The 17,894-nt window shown below is 42.1% G+C and overlaps 1 protein-coding gene across 6 annotated transcripts in view; it reads left to right on the top strand.

Annotated features, from left to right (window-relative positions):
* Window positions 1-17,894, top strand: part of GLCCI1 (glucocorticoid induced 1) — a 204,780-nt gene that overhangs the window by 78,954 nt on the left and 107,932 nt on the right. For 4 of the 6 annotated variants that reach the window (XM_033931017.1, XM_033931019.1, XM_033931022.1 and 1 more), the window contains exons 4-5: window positions 12,805-12,921; window positions 15,459-15,611. In XM_033931017.1, coding sequence (XP_033786908.1) covers window positions 12,805-12,921; window positions 15,459-15,611 — 270 coding nt within the window. The remainder of the gene's footprint in view (window positions 1-12,804; window positions 12,922-15,458; window positions 15,612-17,894) is intronic. The other 2 variants (XM_033931018.1, XM_033931020.1) reach the window with 1 other exon arrangement.

Raw genomic sequence — 17,894 nt, 5'->3', positions numbered from 1 at the left:
CTCGTTCAAAGGCTTTTTCTACTTAGCACCAAGTTTATGGAACCAGCTTCAAAATCAGATTCATTTATAGGAATTGGAATTCAATTTAAAGGCTTTTAAAACACTTTTGAAAACATATTTATTTAGTTTAGCATTTGGGCATGATATTTCTCAGAATGATCATATTTATTGATCTTTACCCAGGTGATATTCAAGGATTAACCTGCAAACACAGCAAGATAAAATTATATTTCTAGATTTATATATGCTTGTTCTATATTTAATGGAGTTCTTTTCTATTTGTGTGATGTACTGGTATTTTTTATTGTTCACTGCTTTGAACAGTTGCATGCTACAAGCGGTATATCAAATTTTTAATGAACATAAACAATTGCCCTGCCTTGCCTTCCCCCTTCCTTTCCTGCCCAACTATGCACCCAGCCTCTGATACCTACTGCAGGCTTCCCCTTAAGCCCTGATGGTCCAGCAGTGAGCCTTGGCAGGAGCGATCCTTCCTACATCCTGTCTTGGCCTGCTGTTAACCACCCTGCTTCCCTTCCACCTCCTGGACCCCTCTCCAGTATACCTTTTGAACTCTGCTGGTCTAGCAGTGAAATGGTCTCATGAGACCGTGAGAACTCACGAAACTGCACCGGGAACTTGCGCAGCCATTTCTGATTGCAGCTCTGCATAGGACAGAAGCAAAGAAAAATTGCTCCTGTGCTGCTTCACTGCTAGACCACCACGGTTCAAAAGGTATGTTGAAGAGAGTTTTGGGAGGTGGGGTAGTTCATAGCTGGCTGGGACAGGACATGAGAAGGATCGCTCCTGTCCTGGCTCACCATTGGACCACTAGGGCTTAAGGCAGGCTTATAGAAGGCCTGCAACGGGTCGGGGTGAGGGAGTGCACAGACTTGAGGACCCGAATATAAAGAGAGACCCCCATTTTGGGGCTCAAAAATCTTGATTTATATTCGAGTATATACAGTATCTGTGTCATGAGCATTGTGTATAAATGCACCTTCTTGTCCAGTTTGTCTGTCTTGACTAGACTTTAAGCTCTTTTGAGCGGGTACTATCTCTTCTGTGTTTTGATGTACAGCATTGTGTATGTCTAGTAGCACTACAGAAGTAATTATTATTATTAGTAGTAGTATGAAGCCTAATGAAATAATGTAATCCCTGGCTATGGCCAGTCTCTTCTAAATTGTAAATCATGTTGAATGCCTGGGGCATATTAGTGATGCATAAATACTAATGCAAACAAAGCAAAAGCCCAAATGTTCCATAGTCAAAAAACAGAGATCCAAAAAACAAAAGAACAGACTGTGGAAAGCAAAAATCTTGATGAGGCATTTATTATAGGTACAAATACAAAAAGAATAATGTCCAAGATTTATTTAACATTTGATTAATCGCTTTATCATACTTCAAAGCAATGAACATAGTAAAAAAAAAACTTAAAGTTTTCAGGGGGAACAAACACATAAACAGTACTCAACGAACAAGACATACATTACAAAAAGGGAAAAAGGGTAAGAAATACAATATTTAATAGAAAAGAAACAAATAAGGGGTTAAACATCAGGAGGGGTAAATAAAAACAACAGAGTATAAAATTCAAAAGGGCAGACTAAATTTTACAAAAATAAAACTGGAATCAGTCAAAGGCATCTTTAAAAAGAAAGCACTTTAAATCTGTTTATAAGACGTTCCTCTCCCCTGGTCTTACTTCTCCCCTCTCCCCTCGCCAATTGGGTGCAGCAGCAGCACTTCTCTTCCCCCTCCCCAAATGAGTGCAGCATTTCTCTTCCTCCTCCCCCATATTGGGTGCGGCAGCATTTCTCTTCCCCTTCCCCCCAACAAATGGGTGCAGCCGCAGCAACATTTCTCTTCCCCCTCATCCCCCCCCCCCCATTGGGTGCAGCAGCATTTCTCTTCCCATCCCTCCCATCTCACACACCCTTCGGCAGAGTCGCTACAGACTAAGGCAAGTTGTAAGCTTCCCTTCATCGCTGACCTGTCTTCGGGCCTTCCTCGTTGCTGGGTCCTGCCTTCACAGAAACAGAAAGTAGGCAGGACCCGGCAGTGAGGAAGGCCCGAAGCAAGCAAGAGCAGCAAGTTGTAAGCTTCCCTCTGTCGCTGACCTGTCTCCCGCCTTAGCCTGTAGCGAACTCATGCTCCGGGGCTCTAACAGTAACACTGTGCGTACCGGCTTCCCTTCCCCCGGGATGTAACTTCCGGTTTCGGAGGGAAGAGAAAGGAAGCCGGCACACACAATGTTACCGTTAGAGCACCGGAGCATGGGTTCAAGTGGCTTGTTGGCGCAAAAAAAACCCAACAAGTCAGGCAGGAGTCAAATTCTGAACTTTCGGCGGCAATTCAGGCTGTGCTGAGCCAGCCCAGGAAATCTCCAAGCCGGTGAGAGGTTTTTAAAAAAATGTTGAGCAGCGGCGGCAGCAGCAGCAGCAGGATTCGCAATCAAGATGACAGCAGGGTGGTCATCTAAATTAGCTGGGCAGAGCGCCCGGCTAAAAGACGCTAGGGAGAACACTGGTTATGGGTGCAAAATTATTTTTCTTCACAAAATCTTTTAATTTTTCTAAAAATAGCTTTCTCTACTAATTCAGAGAGAGGTTTTTCTGTTTGAACCAAATGTCACTTTCCATGCCTTTTGGAGGTCCTGAATATCGGGATCATTGCAGATTGTTTCTAAGCTGGATGTATACAGAGTACTTCGCTATTTGGAGATCGCTGATTCTTTTGGATGTCCAGTCTTCATTTTGTTTTCTTTCGTGGTCCTCACAAGGAACACACAGCCCCAGTACCTTTGATTGCATGCTGGATTAGGTCAACAGAGAGAGTGACAGCTTAATGTTCAGGGTAGACAGGACAGTGCTTTTTGTAGGACAATCCTGCAAGGTGGGCTTTTTTTTTTCTTTTTTTTAGAAAAATAATTTTGTTTTCAATTTAGTGATCAAAATGTATCAGTTTTGTGAATTCATATCTGCTGTCTATATTTTGATCTATAGTTGTTACTGATTGCATATTTTAGTTTCAAACATTTTTATTAATTTTCAAAAACAAGTGATAACAAGCAAACACCTGCAAGGTGTTTACTTCCATCCGACCTGCAGAATAAAAACTCTGGCATGTCCCATGGGACTGAGCTGGTGTAGCAGGATAAGGAAGGTAATTTTTTTTCTTTTCTCTTTCCTTTCCTTGAGTCTTGCTAGACCAGTTCAGTACCTGCTCAAGAAGACTGTTGTATTCTGTAAATTCTTGGTTCTTAGATCTTACATTTGTTTGTATATAGTCAGTTTTGCAATGTAGCCCTATGTGATCTCTGTTTTGGGTTCATTTTGTTTCTCTTGCTTTTTTTAATACTTTGTTTTGGTCTTAGAGTAGCTGTGGTATTAGCATACTAAAATATTCCTGGCTGCACCACTTGTTCAACTAATGATGATATTGGAGTCTTCCTTAGCAACAGCAACAGATGAATCCAGAGACCAATGGGGATAGCACACATCTACCAGCAGGCGGAGATAGAGAAACTGATTAAAAGGTGGTCCTATTGGCTGGCACTCCTGTATCTTCAGTATGCTCTATCTCCCAGCAGGTGATGGTCGCTATTCAACTAGCTCCTGAATTCTGGCTGTGACTGGAAAATTATTTTCTTCTGTTGTGGTTTCTCTTCAGTGAGACTGCCATTCTATTTCTCCTGTTGAGGTTTCTCTTCAGTGAGACAGGAGTATCCGGCTGAACGGTGCCAGCTTTAGGGGTTACACCTGGGCCCCCCACAGGTCCCTGCCTCATCCTCCCTCCATTGCTAGAGGGTCTAACTGGATCTTGGGTTTTTTTTTCTTTCCCTTCTCTATTTAAAAAAAAAAAAAAAGGGAGACCACAGTTGCTACATTCTGCCCTGTTAGTGCTGCACAACCAGCTCTTACTGGCTTCAACCGGCCCTAACAACAAGCGTGTGAGTATGTATGTGTTTTTTACTGTTGTTTGAACTTCAGGTTCTGTTTGGGAGTCTTAGTACTGTGGGTTCGGTCAACGTACGTTTAAGGAATGGATATTTTATTGAGGCTAAGTTTTATGACTAGAAGTCCGTTGAGGGAGCTGGGACTTTCCCCGCTCTTTGCATGCATGTGCTTGGTTTCCTTGTTGGTTACAGAGCGACAGTAGCAGTACAATTTCATGTTCGCAATTGTTATCCTCGTTGGGTTTCAGTGCAGCAGTAGTACTCCTGTTTAATCCGAGGCTCTCTTTCGTCGGTGTTTGTCGTGGCCATGTGAAGCTGATTGTGCAGGTGCCGGTTTATAGCACACGCATGAGATGAGACATGTTTTTTTCCAGTGCTGTGGGAAGCACCGCACCATTCTTCTAGTTATTACCCGAGTCTGATTTTCTTTCCATGCAGCAGGGTAAATTTTGCAGGGCTTGAATCCAACTATGTTTCTAGGAGTGTTGATGCAGCGGCCATGTGTTGACTAGAATCAGGCGCGTGCTTGGGTCTCCGGCGATGGCGGGAAAGCTGCAGCGTTCCGGTAGTTTATTTCCAGCTGACTTTGGTCAAGGTATGCTGTGGCTTCTCTCCTTTCCGGTTCAGACAAGTTGTACGTGTTTCACCAGCTTTGGGACAAGCTTGGGCAGATTTATATGTCTATGTCTGTGTTTCTGCTATATTCACTTGAAGGAAGCTGCTAGTTTAATCGGACTCTGGGGTTAGCACTCAAGGGGATTACCAGAGAGACTCTGACCTGTGCTAGGTCACCCAGTCTCGATTTGTCTCTGGACTGGGTCGACATACGGCAAATCATGGCATAGTGAGATCAGCAGTAAGATAGTGCCCTGTATTTCACACGGGTATCTCATTGTCTCTCTTGGGGTCTCTGCAGATTGAGCCTTTGTCTGTTGGTAACTGTCCTTCTTATTTGGGCCTCAGTGCTGCGCTGCATGTGTCTAGAGTGGCATAGGATATATATGCCTAAAGGTAGTACAAACAGTTTCCAAATTCGGGCTGTCTCTATGGGCATAATGATACTTCGCATCTTCCTGCGTCCAGGACTCTATTTCTGAGGGGGTCTGGACTTCAGATTTCCATGCTTATCACGCTGGTTTCTCCTGTCGCCATTTTCTCATGGCACATGCTAGACTGACCCCCTGACCAGACAGGAAGGGCTGTACAGCTCCTTCTAATCAGGAGCCAGTTACCTATTCTATCAAACCCGTGGTGGAGCATGCGCTATTTGGCTGTTAGCCTCATCCCTGAAGCTCTCATTAGCGATGTGAGCTTTGTCTGATACCTGTTAGGATGATGTTTTCCACAGGGCGGTAGATGCAGCATCTTGATTGCGTCTAGTACGTATTCACTTTAAAGGACATACGTATTTCTCTCACGTTGCATGGAATTAGTACTGTTTTCATGTATTCCTCTTTACATTGCGAAACTTGATTTTTTGTAGGAGAATTTCTTTCTTCTTACAGATCCTACAGTTCTCATTCTGCCGTTCCCTGACCTTCTGCACTTCATTCTGAGGAGATCTTGACTTCTTCACACTTGACACTTGATCTTGACACTTCAGGCATTTTCATGAGGGGGAAGACGCTAAAATGTCAGGTCAGGGGGCTGTGAATATTTTTCAGGATGCTTGCAACTTTGCATCCTCCTCAGGTTTCCGGTTCGTTCTTGGAGTCTCTATGTTTTGTGTTTCCCTTTTAAGTGTTACTGGTCATCAGGGCAGTTCTTGTAGTTCTCCAGGAACTTACTTCATGGTGCCCAAGATGGGGGCATTGGGCAGGCTGGATCCCATTCTGCTGAATTAGTTTCTCTGCAGAAAAACTGGAAGAATATTTATATTTTCACTATGGACTCCGAATCGGCACTAGGTTTGCTTGCCTCTCTTTGAGCAGCGCTTTCGATTTTGGCACATGCCATTTTGCCTACCCAAGGCTTCTCGAACATTTTAGAAAATGTGGGCAGTGGTACCGTTTTGCAACTACCAGGCGATTCACTTGCTTTCTTCTTGACTGACTGCTTGATTTGGATGTCTTCCAGTCGGGCCATTTGACTGTCACGAAAAGGGTGGTTTCTTTTCCTCAGTTCTTTGGACGTGAATCTTCGAATTTGCACAGCGCTCTTTTCTCTTGTACTATTTATAGGTATATCGGGGAGATGTTTTTATTCATATAGGAGAGAAATGTGTTTCTTCCCAGAGACTAGGGTGATGGGTCGCAGTCTCAGATTTGCATTCTAATTCGGTCACCATAACCTAGAGCAGTGGTTCCCAACCCTGTCCTGGAGGAACACCAGGCCAATTGGGTTTTCAGGCTAGCCCTAATGAATATGCATGATGCAAATTTGCATGCCTATCACTTCCATCATATGCAAATCTCTCTCATGCATATTCATTAGGGCTAGCCTGAAAACCCGATTGGCCTGGTGTTCCTCCAGGACAGGGTTGGGAATCACTGACCTAGAGTATGGGATTCTGTACAGGTTCTAGGATCCATGATGCTGACTCCACTGGGAACTTCGGCTTGCTTTCCCATTATAATGCTACAGCAGTCGCTTTTGTTCCGGTGGTTCCCGGTATCTCAGGGCTCCAATTATTTGGTAGGCTCCTCAAGCATCGCTCGGTATGATTTCTTTTTTAAAAGGCATGTCTCGGTCTTTGCTGGACTAGCTCATGGTCACCAAACATCCCGGGCTGTCGGGTTAGGGGGCTCGGTGCCTTCCATCCTCAGCTCCAGGAGTCTGGTCTTCAGAGGCGACTCAGTACTTGTTCATTCTTCTACTCTGGAGCATGGTCAGGTTATCTTTCTGGAGCTTCAGACCATTCTTCCGGAATGACGCTGAAGGTCTTTTCAGTCAGTATTATGATGGGGGTATTTCTCTACAGCCTGGGCAGTAAGTGATGTACTCAGTTGGCGGGTAAAGTGTGGTTCTACTTCAATGGGTGGACCCTCATCTTCGTCTGGTGACAGATCATTTTATGGGTCAGGAAAAGAGTTTGGATAGACTTTCTCTCCGCAAAATCTGATCATGGCCCATTTATTGTATGTTACAGTGTACAGCGCTGTGTACGCTCCAGAAAGTGTAAATGTTAGTAATAGTGAAATCTTCTACATCCTGGATATTGAGAATTTTGGCTCAGGCGTTCCAGCTCTTTTTATGGAAGTGAGATCTGGAACTAGACCTCATGGCCTCGTCTCGAAATTCTAAGCTTCCTAGCTTCCTCCGCGGGCACAGGGAGTGGGAGTCAGAGGGGGTAGCAGTAGCAGTGTGGTTTCTTTCTCGCCTCTGGTTTCTCTTTTTTCAGTGTTTTCCCCTGGCTGTTGATGGCTTGGATTTACCATCTCAAACTCACTTTCAGGGCACATTATTTATAGAATCTCTAGATTGGCTGCGCCATCCTTGCTATGCGGATCTGATGAGTCTTTTGACAGCCGGACTGTTGAGTTTCCTGGTATCTCCGGATTTGCTCACCTAGGGTCTGATCAACATGGATATTCATACTACTTTGGTATTACGACCTAGCTTTTGAAAAGTCATAGCTGACGTGTAAGGGTTATGCGAAGCAGGTTGTTTCTTCTCATATCCAGGCGATACAGACGTCTTAACTTGTGGCTTCTGCTTCCTTTTGGAGGTTTTTCCTTTCTTGGGTACTTCTCAACATTTTCACCCTTCCAGAGTTCTTTTTTGGCACAAGTGTATTGCCAGGGGCTTAACGTTCAATTCCCTTCAGATTCAAGTTCCATTCTTAGCTTGTTACAAGGGCTAGGTATATTGCTCTTCGATTACTTCTCAGCTTCATGTAGTTCAGTTCCTAAATGGAGTACGGTATATTCATACACCTCTTAGAAAGCCCTGTCCGGAGTACAGTCTTAAGGTACTTCTTCGCAGTTTACCAAAGGCTTCATTTCATCCTTGTCTTTTGAGACTCAAAAGGGCTGTGCCGTTGAACACGGGGTTTCTTGTGGCCATGGCTTCAGCTCAGCGGTTTTCTGAGTTGCAGGCCTTGTTTGGCGGGGATTCCTATTTCTAATTTACAAAATCTGGGGTGTCAGTTCTTTCTAAGGAGGGTCATTCTTTCTTTTATGACACACTCACTTTTCCTTCCTTCTTCCTGGGAGGAGAAATGGGGAGACGTGCTTTTCTTCACTGCATTTTTTGAAAGTGCTTAGCGTTCTCCGCGTGCTAGGTTTCTAACGACTTTTAGTTGTTTAGATCACCTTTGTGTATTTTTCAAGGGATGCCTCAAATGCATGGCGGTGCCCAAAGCCTCCATCGCTCGATGGGTCCAGGAGGACATTATTTACGCTTGCTTGATGGCAGGGAAATGGTTGGCGAAAGAAGTTCATGACCATTCCGCCAGAGCGATGGCTACTTCTTGGACTCGGTCCAGAGATTTTTTTTCCTTGGAGGAGTTTTGTCTCGCGGCTACTTGGTCTTCTAAGAGTGCTTTTTCTCAGCATTACTGGTTGGATGTGGGGGTGCATGTGGTGGATGCGTTTAGTGCTTCAGTTGCTGCGGAGGCGGCGTTTGCATCCCACCCAGATTGAGGATTGCTTTGCTACATCCCATTGGTCTCTGGATTCATCTGCTGCTGTTGCTAAGGAAGGAAAAATTATGTTCTTACCTATTAATTTTCTTTCCTTTAGACGCAGCAGATGAATCCAGAGCCCCACTGTTTCTGAATATTGTCTGTTGTTTTTTTTTTTTTTTTTGCAACTTTCAAAGTTTGTTGTTTCTCTATCTCCGCCTGCTGGTAGATGTGTGCTATTCCCATTGGTCTCTGGATTCATCTGCTGCGTCTAAAGGAAAGAAAATTAACAGGTAAGAACATAATTTTTTCTTTGGGCCTCTGATTCCATCTGCCGATAGGAGAAACGTTATTGGACTGATCTAGCAGAACTCAAGGAAAGGATTCTTGATCTACTTAAGCTTTTATTTAATTTCTGTTTCACCAGTATCTGTTGAAGATACTATACTCTGAACCATATGCTCCAGGTTCTAGTTTAAAGGGTTCTCTGTGTCCTTTAAGATTAGCACCAGCAGCTTGGTTCTGCTCTGTTTAAGGATGAATCTGTTCCGTTGGACTAGGCTCCACCTTCTTCAATTCTAACAAATTCAGATTTCTCCTCCCTGCACAATTATCTTACCTGTGTAATGAGATTCTAGAGCTCTGTCTTCTACTTGGGTCCTGTGTGCAGAGCTAGGAGCATTTCTGTGAATCCTACTCTAGAAGTTTTGTTTTAATCAGGGATACAGTGAGTTTAGCTATTATCATTTATTAACATTTTGCTTATAGGTTATTATAGAATTAAGCAAGTCACTGCCCAGGAAAAGGATCTAGGTGTCATCGTTGAGGATATGTTGAAACTCAACTCAGTGTGCAGCAGTGGCTAAGAAAGCAAATAGAATGTTAGGAATTATCAGAAAAGGAATGAAAAATAGAGTCCCCGTCCCCACAGGAACTCAATTTCCCCATCTTGTCCAGCAAGTTTTGTCCCTGTCCCTGCTCCATTCCTGTAAGCTCTGCCTTATCCACACAAGCCTCGGACACTTAAGATTTTAAAGTATTTGAGGCTTGTGCAGATGAAGATGGAGCTTGCAGGAATGGGGCAGGGACAGGAAATGAACTCACGGGGATGGGATGGTAAAATGAGTTCCCATGGGAACGGGAAAAAAATTTGTCTCCCGTGTCATTCTCTAATGGAAAACAAAGATGAAAGTCTTATAATGCCCTTGTATCGCTCTTTGGTACGGCTACACCTCGAATACTTTGTGCAATTCTGGTTACCATATCTCAAAAAAGATATAGCGGAATCAGAAACGGTACAGAGAATAGCGACAAAAATGATAAAAGAGATGGTACAACTTCCCTATGAGGAAAGGCTAAAGTGGCTAGGGCTCTTCAACTTGGAGAGGAGACAGGTCTGGGGTGATATGATAGAAGTCAAGTTTCAAGTTTTCAAATTTATTCATATTATTTAATTGAACGCTTTTCCAAATTACAAAGCGTTGTACAAAAGATAAAAATATGATTTTAGAGAAATCACTTATACAAAATACATTAATTAGACCTACATGGATAATTGCTTTTAAAACCACGGGAAACAATAGGAAAGAGGGGAGGAAATACAATTTTTTGAAGAAAAAGTACATAAAAGGGAAGTACATTAGGAGGATAGGAAGAAGAGGATTACTGGCAGAAGTGGGGTCGAATAAGAGAGCTATTAGAAATCTTGTTTTGGAGATGGTAGAAATAGTAAAGTATTACCTCTTGAATGAACTTTTATATTTTCAGTTAAAGGCTTCTTTAAAAAGAAGGCACTTTAAGCTACTCTTAAATTTCTGCAAATCTTGTTTGAGTCTTATGTATAAAGGAAGAGAATTCCAGGTCATTGGAGCTGTTACAGAAAAAATAGAAGCACGGCGTGTTCCGATAATTTTCAAGGAGGGAACGTTAAGGGTAAACTGTGAAGATGATCTAAGAACTCTCGATGAACTATGTGGAATCAGAAGCCTATCTATAAATGCCGGTGTGTTGGTCTGTATTGTCTTGAAGACTAGAAGAGCTATTTTATATGTAATCCTATATGTTATTGGCAACCAGTGAACTTTTTGCAGCAAAGGTGTGACATGGTCAAATTTTTTTGAACCTGAAATTATCTTTATTGCTGTGTTTTGTATAAGTTGAAGACGCCTTATGTCTTTTAAATATGCCCCTTTTAATAAAGAATTACAATAATCTAGTTTTGATATTACTAGGGAATGAACTAGTGTATTAAGGGAGAATTTATCAAGGAGGGGGACAAGTGATCGAATCATCTTCAACTTGTAGAAACAATTTTTGACCAATGCACTGATGTGTGAACGAAACGTAAGTTTATTATCTATTAGTACTCCCAAAATTTTTGTGTTGTTAGTTTGATTAAGTGGCTTATTATCGATTAAGACTGGGTTAATAAGTTGTGTCCCTTCTTTCCCTGAGAAGAGCACACACAGTAGTAGTTTTGTTGATGCTTAGGGATAGCTTATTGACATTTAGCCAGTCATGGATTTTGGCTAGCTTTTGGTTAATGTTAGATATGTCATGTGAACTTGTGGGATCAATTGTGTGCAGAAGTTGGAAATCATCTGCATAAGCATATACTGTGAATCCAATGGATTGACAAAGGGTTAAAAGAGGGGCCAAGTGGAGTGGAGTGGAAAAGGTAGATGTGAATCGCTTGTGTACTATTTCCAAAAATACTAGGATTAGGGAGCATGCGATGGAAGCTACTAAGTAGTAGATTTAAAACAAACTGGAGAAAATATTTCTTCACACAACTTGTAATTAAACTCTGGAATTCATTGCTGGAGAATGTAATGAAATTGGTTAGCATAGCGGGGTTTAAAAAAGGTTTGGATAATTTCCTAAAAGAAGTCCACAGGCTATTGTTGAGATGGCTTGGAAAAATTCACTGCTTATAGTTTATTAATCTTGTTATACCGCTCATTCATTTTACTGGTCCAAGCGGTTTACAAAATACAATCAAATAAAAACAAATAAAAAGAACTCCAATGTTAAATAGAATTTTGACCCCCACACAAACAGCAAGCATCCAAGATAACATTCACTCCTAAATAAAACAAAAATATCATACTAAGATTTCACAGGACTGCTGACTGAAGATCCAAAAATCATTTAGAAAACATGGGTCAGTTCAGATTGGATCGAATCTTGTCCAAATGCTTCTTTAAAAAAAACAAAAACCAACAACCCATTTTTAACATAATTTTAAGATTTTAATTTTGCCTCTTATTTCAACTGTTTGGGCAAATGATTCCAAAGTTTGGAGCTTATTGCTAGGATAGGCAGCATAAGATCTGTTTTACTTGGGATCTTGCTAGGTACTTGGGATGTGGGTTGGCCACTGTTGGAAACAGGATTCAGGGCTTGAAGGACTTTAGATATGTCCCAGTATGGCAATTCTTATGTTCTTCTAGTAGATACCCTATGTGCTCTCTCTATCTCAATCGGATGTTTTGATTTAAAGGGGAGGACTTTCATTATGAAGTTTTCTAAAAAGGAAATTGGATCACCTTTCTCCACCCCTTCCGGTATCCCTAATACTCTTAAATTCGACCTTCTCATCCGGTTTGAACAATCCTCCAGTTCCCTGGCAAGTAAGGCAATTTTCTCTCTTTCTTCATCAGACTGCTTTTTTTCCGTTTGAAACTCCTCCACGTTCTTTTCTAGTTGATTAACTTTTATTTCCAGTACCTCCGTTCTCCTATTTAATGTAGAAACTTCCTCCTGTAAATCGTTAAGTTTTTTTGAGTTTGAGAGCACTATTTCTTTAATTGCTTTTATTTCTTTGAACATTTCATCTTCCCATTTGCTGTCTTTTGGTAGCGGGGTTTTCGATGGTGTTACTGGCTCTGGTTTTGATCTCTTCACACTTCCTGTATTGGACATCGCCGAGTCTACTTTGTTTTGTTTACCCGTGGCCATTATAACAATCGGTATGAAAAAAACCCGGCAAATTTATATATTCCGATATTAATTTATGACAAAAATATCTGTTTTCAACGGGAGGTCCTTCTTCAACCGTCCATTCGCGTGCACCTCCAAGCCACGCCCCCCCCAATCATCTGTTTATTGAGTGTATACTGTCCTACAATATAAATATGGATTCAGATTATATATTTTTCTTTTGTTTACTTTTCTACTGTTTAAACTTTTCTAATAGTTTTGTATATACTAAAACCATTTATTTTACTTCTGTTAATAAACCACTAGTCAAATCACTGTCTTTGTCTTTTTCTAGCAGATAGCCAAGCTGAGGCAGCAGCTCCAACGCAGTAAACAGAGCAGTCGTCACAGTAAGGAAAAGGATCGCCAATCACCCCTCCATGGAAACCACGTAGCAATCAATCAGACTCAGGTAAGCAGGTTACTTTGGTTCAAGATGTGCAAGTACACTCATTTAATCAGGAATGAAAATATGATCAACATTCTTTCACTTACATTGTCTGCTTCTCTACCTTCATTTATAATGATACTCAGTAAAGTATTCTTCAGAGAATTAAATATAGGAGTATATTTGTTGCAAAAACACTTGTGTATACAGGTTAGCTCTGTTTAATAAAGACTTGTCATTGTTTGGAAGTCAGACAAAATAAATTGCAGTGATGTTAAAAAGTATCCCCCATTGCTGCCCATATTTTTGCATATATACCATGTGAATGATCTTTAAACAAAACGAAATATTAAAGGGAACGAATAAACATATAACAGTTTTTATATTGTAACTTTGTTTATAAAACAAAGGTATCTAGCACCCATATCACCCTTTTGAAAAATAACTGCTCCTTAGCTAATCTTCCAATTGACCAAATGTAATTCTATTGCAATGTGTAGTTGCTTGCAGAAAACTGTCAATGATGTTTTCCAACTCTGCCTCCTTCCCAGGGAGCTGCTCCTGCCCCTTAGTTTGTTTTGTGCTACGGTCTTATTATTTTGGGGTATTTTTACTCAGTGGTCTTTAGAGACTCTGTGCCTGGAGTTTCCCACTTGGTGGAACCTCTTCTTGGGATAAAATGTAGACTTGCACGGCGGAAGTCTGCTTTTAGCAGATCAACTCCTTGAGGACAGCTAGCTAGCCTGCAAGTAATTTTTTATAGCTTGGTCATCCACTGCATAGCTGCTCACATCCCTGATTCAGTCAGGAGCTTGAGCGCAGGCTGGGTGGGCTCCTTCCTGGCTTGTCTGGGACTAACAGTGTGCTGGCTGTATGGTCCTCTCCTTTTTTGTGGCGCAGCTTTTCAGGGATTGAGGTTCAGTCTGACTGGCAGCCAGAAGATGAGGTTCATTTGCTTAACACTTTGAAAATTAATCTTCCAAAACTTAGTCTTATTCTTTATAGTTTTTATTTGTTAAGTTAATTATCCCAGGACAAGCTTGCAAACTTATAAGCAACTAATAGTATCAAGACAAACAGCTATTAAAGATGCAAAGTGAGATGTGAAGCCTTTCAATCATAGTTAACCCTATGACCACACTCCTAAATGCCCATTTTTACTGTCAAAAACCCAATTACTACAGCCTGCAAACTACCACACACCTCACCCATTCGTTTAAATTCCAATTATACCTTCTCCCTAATCTGCCCGCTCCCTCCCCAGGAGTCAGAAGTTTGAGAGAACAGAGGATGTAGTTTCTGGAATTCTCTCCATAAATAAATATATTGTACCATTTCCACTTGAGTTACCATAGAATCTAGTTCTACCTTAGCCATCTCTTGTATCTTTTGTTCCCACCTCTGAATTGATGGAATTTCCACTACTTTTCAGTATTGAAATATGGTTTTCTTCACAAGTTAAAAAGCATTGTGAATACTGTATTTTTTTGCTCCATAAGATGCACCTGACCATAAGACGCACCCTATATTTAGAGGAGGAAAATAAGAAAAAAAAAATTCTGAACCAAATTCTCCCTGCCAGGCTCTGCACCCAACTCCACACTCCTTGCCAGGCTCTGCACCATTTCCCCCCTCCCTGCCAAGCTCTGTACCCTGACCCCCCCTCTGGTGGTCTAGTGGTAGGCTGGGACAGGACACAGGGCGGGCAGGGAAAGGGCACAGAGCAGGCAGGCCTAGTGACAGGCAGGCAGGCAGGCAGGCCTAGTGACAGGCAGGCAGCATAGAATTAGTTCATGAGCCCTTACTGCTTATAAAATGGGTGGCAGTAAGTGCTTACACGCTAATTGTTGTTAATGGTTGTATTCTAATAGAAACTTTGGTGCATGGCTTTTGATTTGAAAATTAGAAATCAGCCATTTTCCGGCTGTGGGGGAAAATGGCTTTAGTGTACAGTGCTCCCCCGCGAATTCGCGGTCGGCAGTTCGCGGTATTTTCTGATGGCGAACCACTGACCAGGAGAGGGCAGCCGGAGCGCCAGCGAGTGAAGGAAATCACTCGATGTATGCTCCGACCGCCTCTTCCTGTACTAAAGTCGGGCCTCACTAATCAGGAGCTGCTTTGACATGCAAGTCCTGATTGGTAAGGCCCGACTTTAGTATAGGAAGAGGCGGTTGGAGCATACAGCAAGTTATTTCCTTCACTCGCTGGTGCTCCGGCTGCTCTCTCCTGCCTCTTCCGCTGCCCTCTCCAGTCTCCCCCACAAAAAACCTTATTTGCGGTTTTTCAAGATTAGTGGGGGTTCCTGGAACGGATCCCCCGTGAATATCGGGGGAGTACTGTATAGGGAAAAACTCCATGTAAGGCCAAATTTTTCTGCAACTTGGTAAAAGAACCCTTTAGATTTTTGGTTTTGGTAGTGGATAAATAAGCTGAATATTTAAGATTAAACAGTATTCTTCACAGGAGCAAAAATAAAAGAAATCTTGATCATTTTATTTGCCAGTTGAGTTACATCAGGCTTTTTCCTTCTAGCTCTACATTAGCATGTTTCTATTTTGTAGGCTTCCAACACCAGGTCCGTCTCCATGCCACTATCAAGCATCTCTGTGCCAAAATCTGTAGTTTCCCGAGTGCCATACAATGTTGAAGGAATAAGTCCTGAACTAGAAAAAGTATTCATTAAGGAAAACAGTGAAAAGGAAGAAGTGTCAAAGGTATGTTTAATGTTTTGATTTTTTTCCCTATTGTTTATTGAACCAGTATATTACATAGCATACAAATATTAAAATGGCATCTGCAAAAACAAATACATTGCTGTGTCAAGGAAATACTATGGATGACAACTTTCAGTCCAGTTCTCACACCAGTCCTGGGGGCACATCCAGCCAGTCAGCCCTTCGGGCTATCCACAATTAACATGCATGAGAGAGAGATGCGGTCTTGCTGTACAGATCTATTTCATGCATATTAATTGTGGATAGCCCAAATGGCTGACTGGCTGGGAGTGCCCCAAAGACTGAGCTGAGAGGCACTGGCTTAGTTGATAAATCACTAATGCTTGAAATACTTAGATAAGTCTTAAAACGTTTATAACTTTATAGTGTTTTATCAAATGATTCCAAAAAAGTGTCTCATGCTGTCAAACTCACCTATAACTCTACAAACCATATAATTTTCCAATTGTACTTCCATGTCAAAATGTAGATGGCAGTACAACTGATTTATTTTTAATCTGTGAAATTCCATTTGCCCCTTACTAAATAAACCTTTGTTTTTTTTACATTTAAGTTCATCTTAAGATCTTATAGCTAAGGGTCACAGACTTCGTGTAATCATTCAACTCTTTAAGTAGCTTAATTGGGTTTATCTAATAAGATCACCAACTATGTATATAATTTGTATGCATGTAAGATGATATTCCAGTGCAATGCGAATGGTATGCTGAACATTAGGGTATTTTGTTCACTCTTGCGAGCATACGGTAAAAAGATGTCAAATCACAGCTTTTGAAATCTCCTCCCAAGAGTTTGCTGTCCCTTCAGTTTCTCTTTCTGCAGGCATCTTGTGATCTGCTCAGTTTTTCTTTTTTATTTTGTGGATAGTTTTGTGGTTTTTCACTCTAGTTGCAGTCTTTTTTGTGAAATCAGAGATCCTTTTTGATAAGGGTCTACTCTGCAGCTGGCAGGTGTATCCAGCGGGGCAGCCTCCATTACTTTTGGGATTTGGCACGTCTGGTTCTTCGGTCAGTCTAGCTGCAGACTCCCCGCGGTCTAAGACATGCAAATTAGAGAATGACACGGTGACAAAATTCATCACCGTTCCTGTTCCTGTGGATAACCGCGGGAAATAATCCCATGTCATTTTTTAGTGTCTATTTCAGCCTCAGTCCTTCTATACCAGCATTCTTCAAAGCAAAGCTTGCGGGTCAGTGGTTGTGGCCATTCATACTCTGATTCTTCCCTCTCTCCTTAAAGAATGACATGAAGATGGTTTACCGCGGTTATCCGCGGGGACGGGAACGGTGATGAATTTTGTCACCGTGTCATTCTCTAATGCAAATTTAAGTCATCTAAGGGTGACTCCATGCCTCAGGAGCCGGTTGCCTTCTCTAAAATCATGAAGTTTCAAAATCGTTTTGTACTCAGTTAAAAAAAACAACCCAAAGAGCATGTTCTGAGCAGTCTCCTTTCCCTCCCAGGGCATTTTTGGGTGGCATGGTATCTTCGGGTGTGTCCTCATCTCTGCCTTATCCAGGTGTTGATCTGCCTGCTCCTGATTTGGGGGATCCGGTTGCTGATCCTAAACTCTCTGATTCCTTGTTTGACAGTGCAGATCAGGGGATCTGGGCTTCAGTGCTGGATCCGCGGATCCTTTGGGGGCTCCGGATTCTGGTGATTCTGCTGTCCTGCACTTAATCAAGTTTGTGGCTCTGCCTATTTTTTACTACTGCATCTTTGTAGGAATTGTGCTTAGCCACTAAGCCAGCTCTGTCCAGGCTTTGTAGTGGATGCTCACATTCTACGACCTTTCCCTGGCATCTGGATATGAATTTTATGGTTTCTGAGCAGTTTAACTCTCCAGAAGGTACTTTGAAGAGTGCTAGAGCTATGTCCTGCTTGTATCCCCTGGTGCAGGAGTGCAGCAGCTTTTGTGGCAGCTCAAGGTGGATTCCTTGGTGGCACAAGTGACTAAGGTCACCTCTCTTCCCAGTGCAGGAGGTGTTGTATTGAAAGTAATGCAGGACCGCCGTGTGGCTGTGGTCCTCAGGAAACTTTTTGAAACCGCCGTTGGGGCATCGGAGCTGATGTGGCCACCTCCAGGGTTGCAGGGCAGAGGCTGCGAATTATAGACCGATGAGTTTCCTCTGCATAAAAAGGGTTGCAGGGCAGAGGCTGCGAATTATAGACCAGTGAGTCTCACATCAATAGTGTGCAAACTCATGGAAACACTAATTAAAAGCAAATTGGACACGATCTTGAATGAAGGGAATCTTCGGG

This window comes from Geotrypetes seraphini, chromosome 2 (assembly GCF_902459505.1).
Source record: "Geotrypetes seraphini chromosome 2, aGeoSer1.1, whole genome shotgun sequence".
NCBI classification, from domain to species: Eukaryota; Metazoa; Chordata; class Amphibia; order Gymnophiona; family Dermophiidae; genus Geotrypetes; species Geotrypetes seraphini.
Note: the sequence above shows the minus strand (reverse complement) of the source record. Positions and strands in the feature narration are given on the sequence as shown.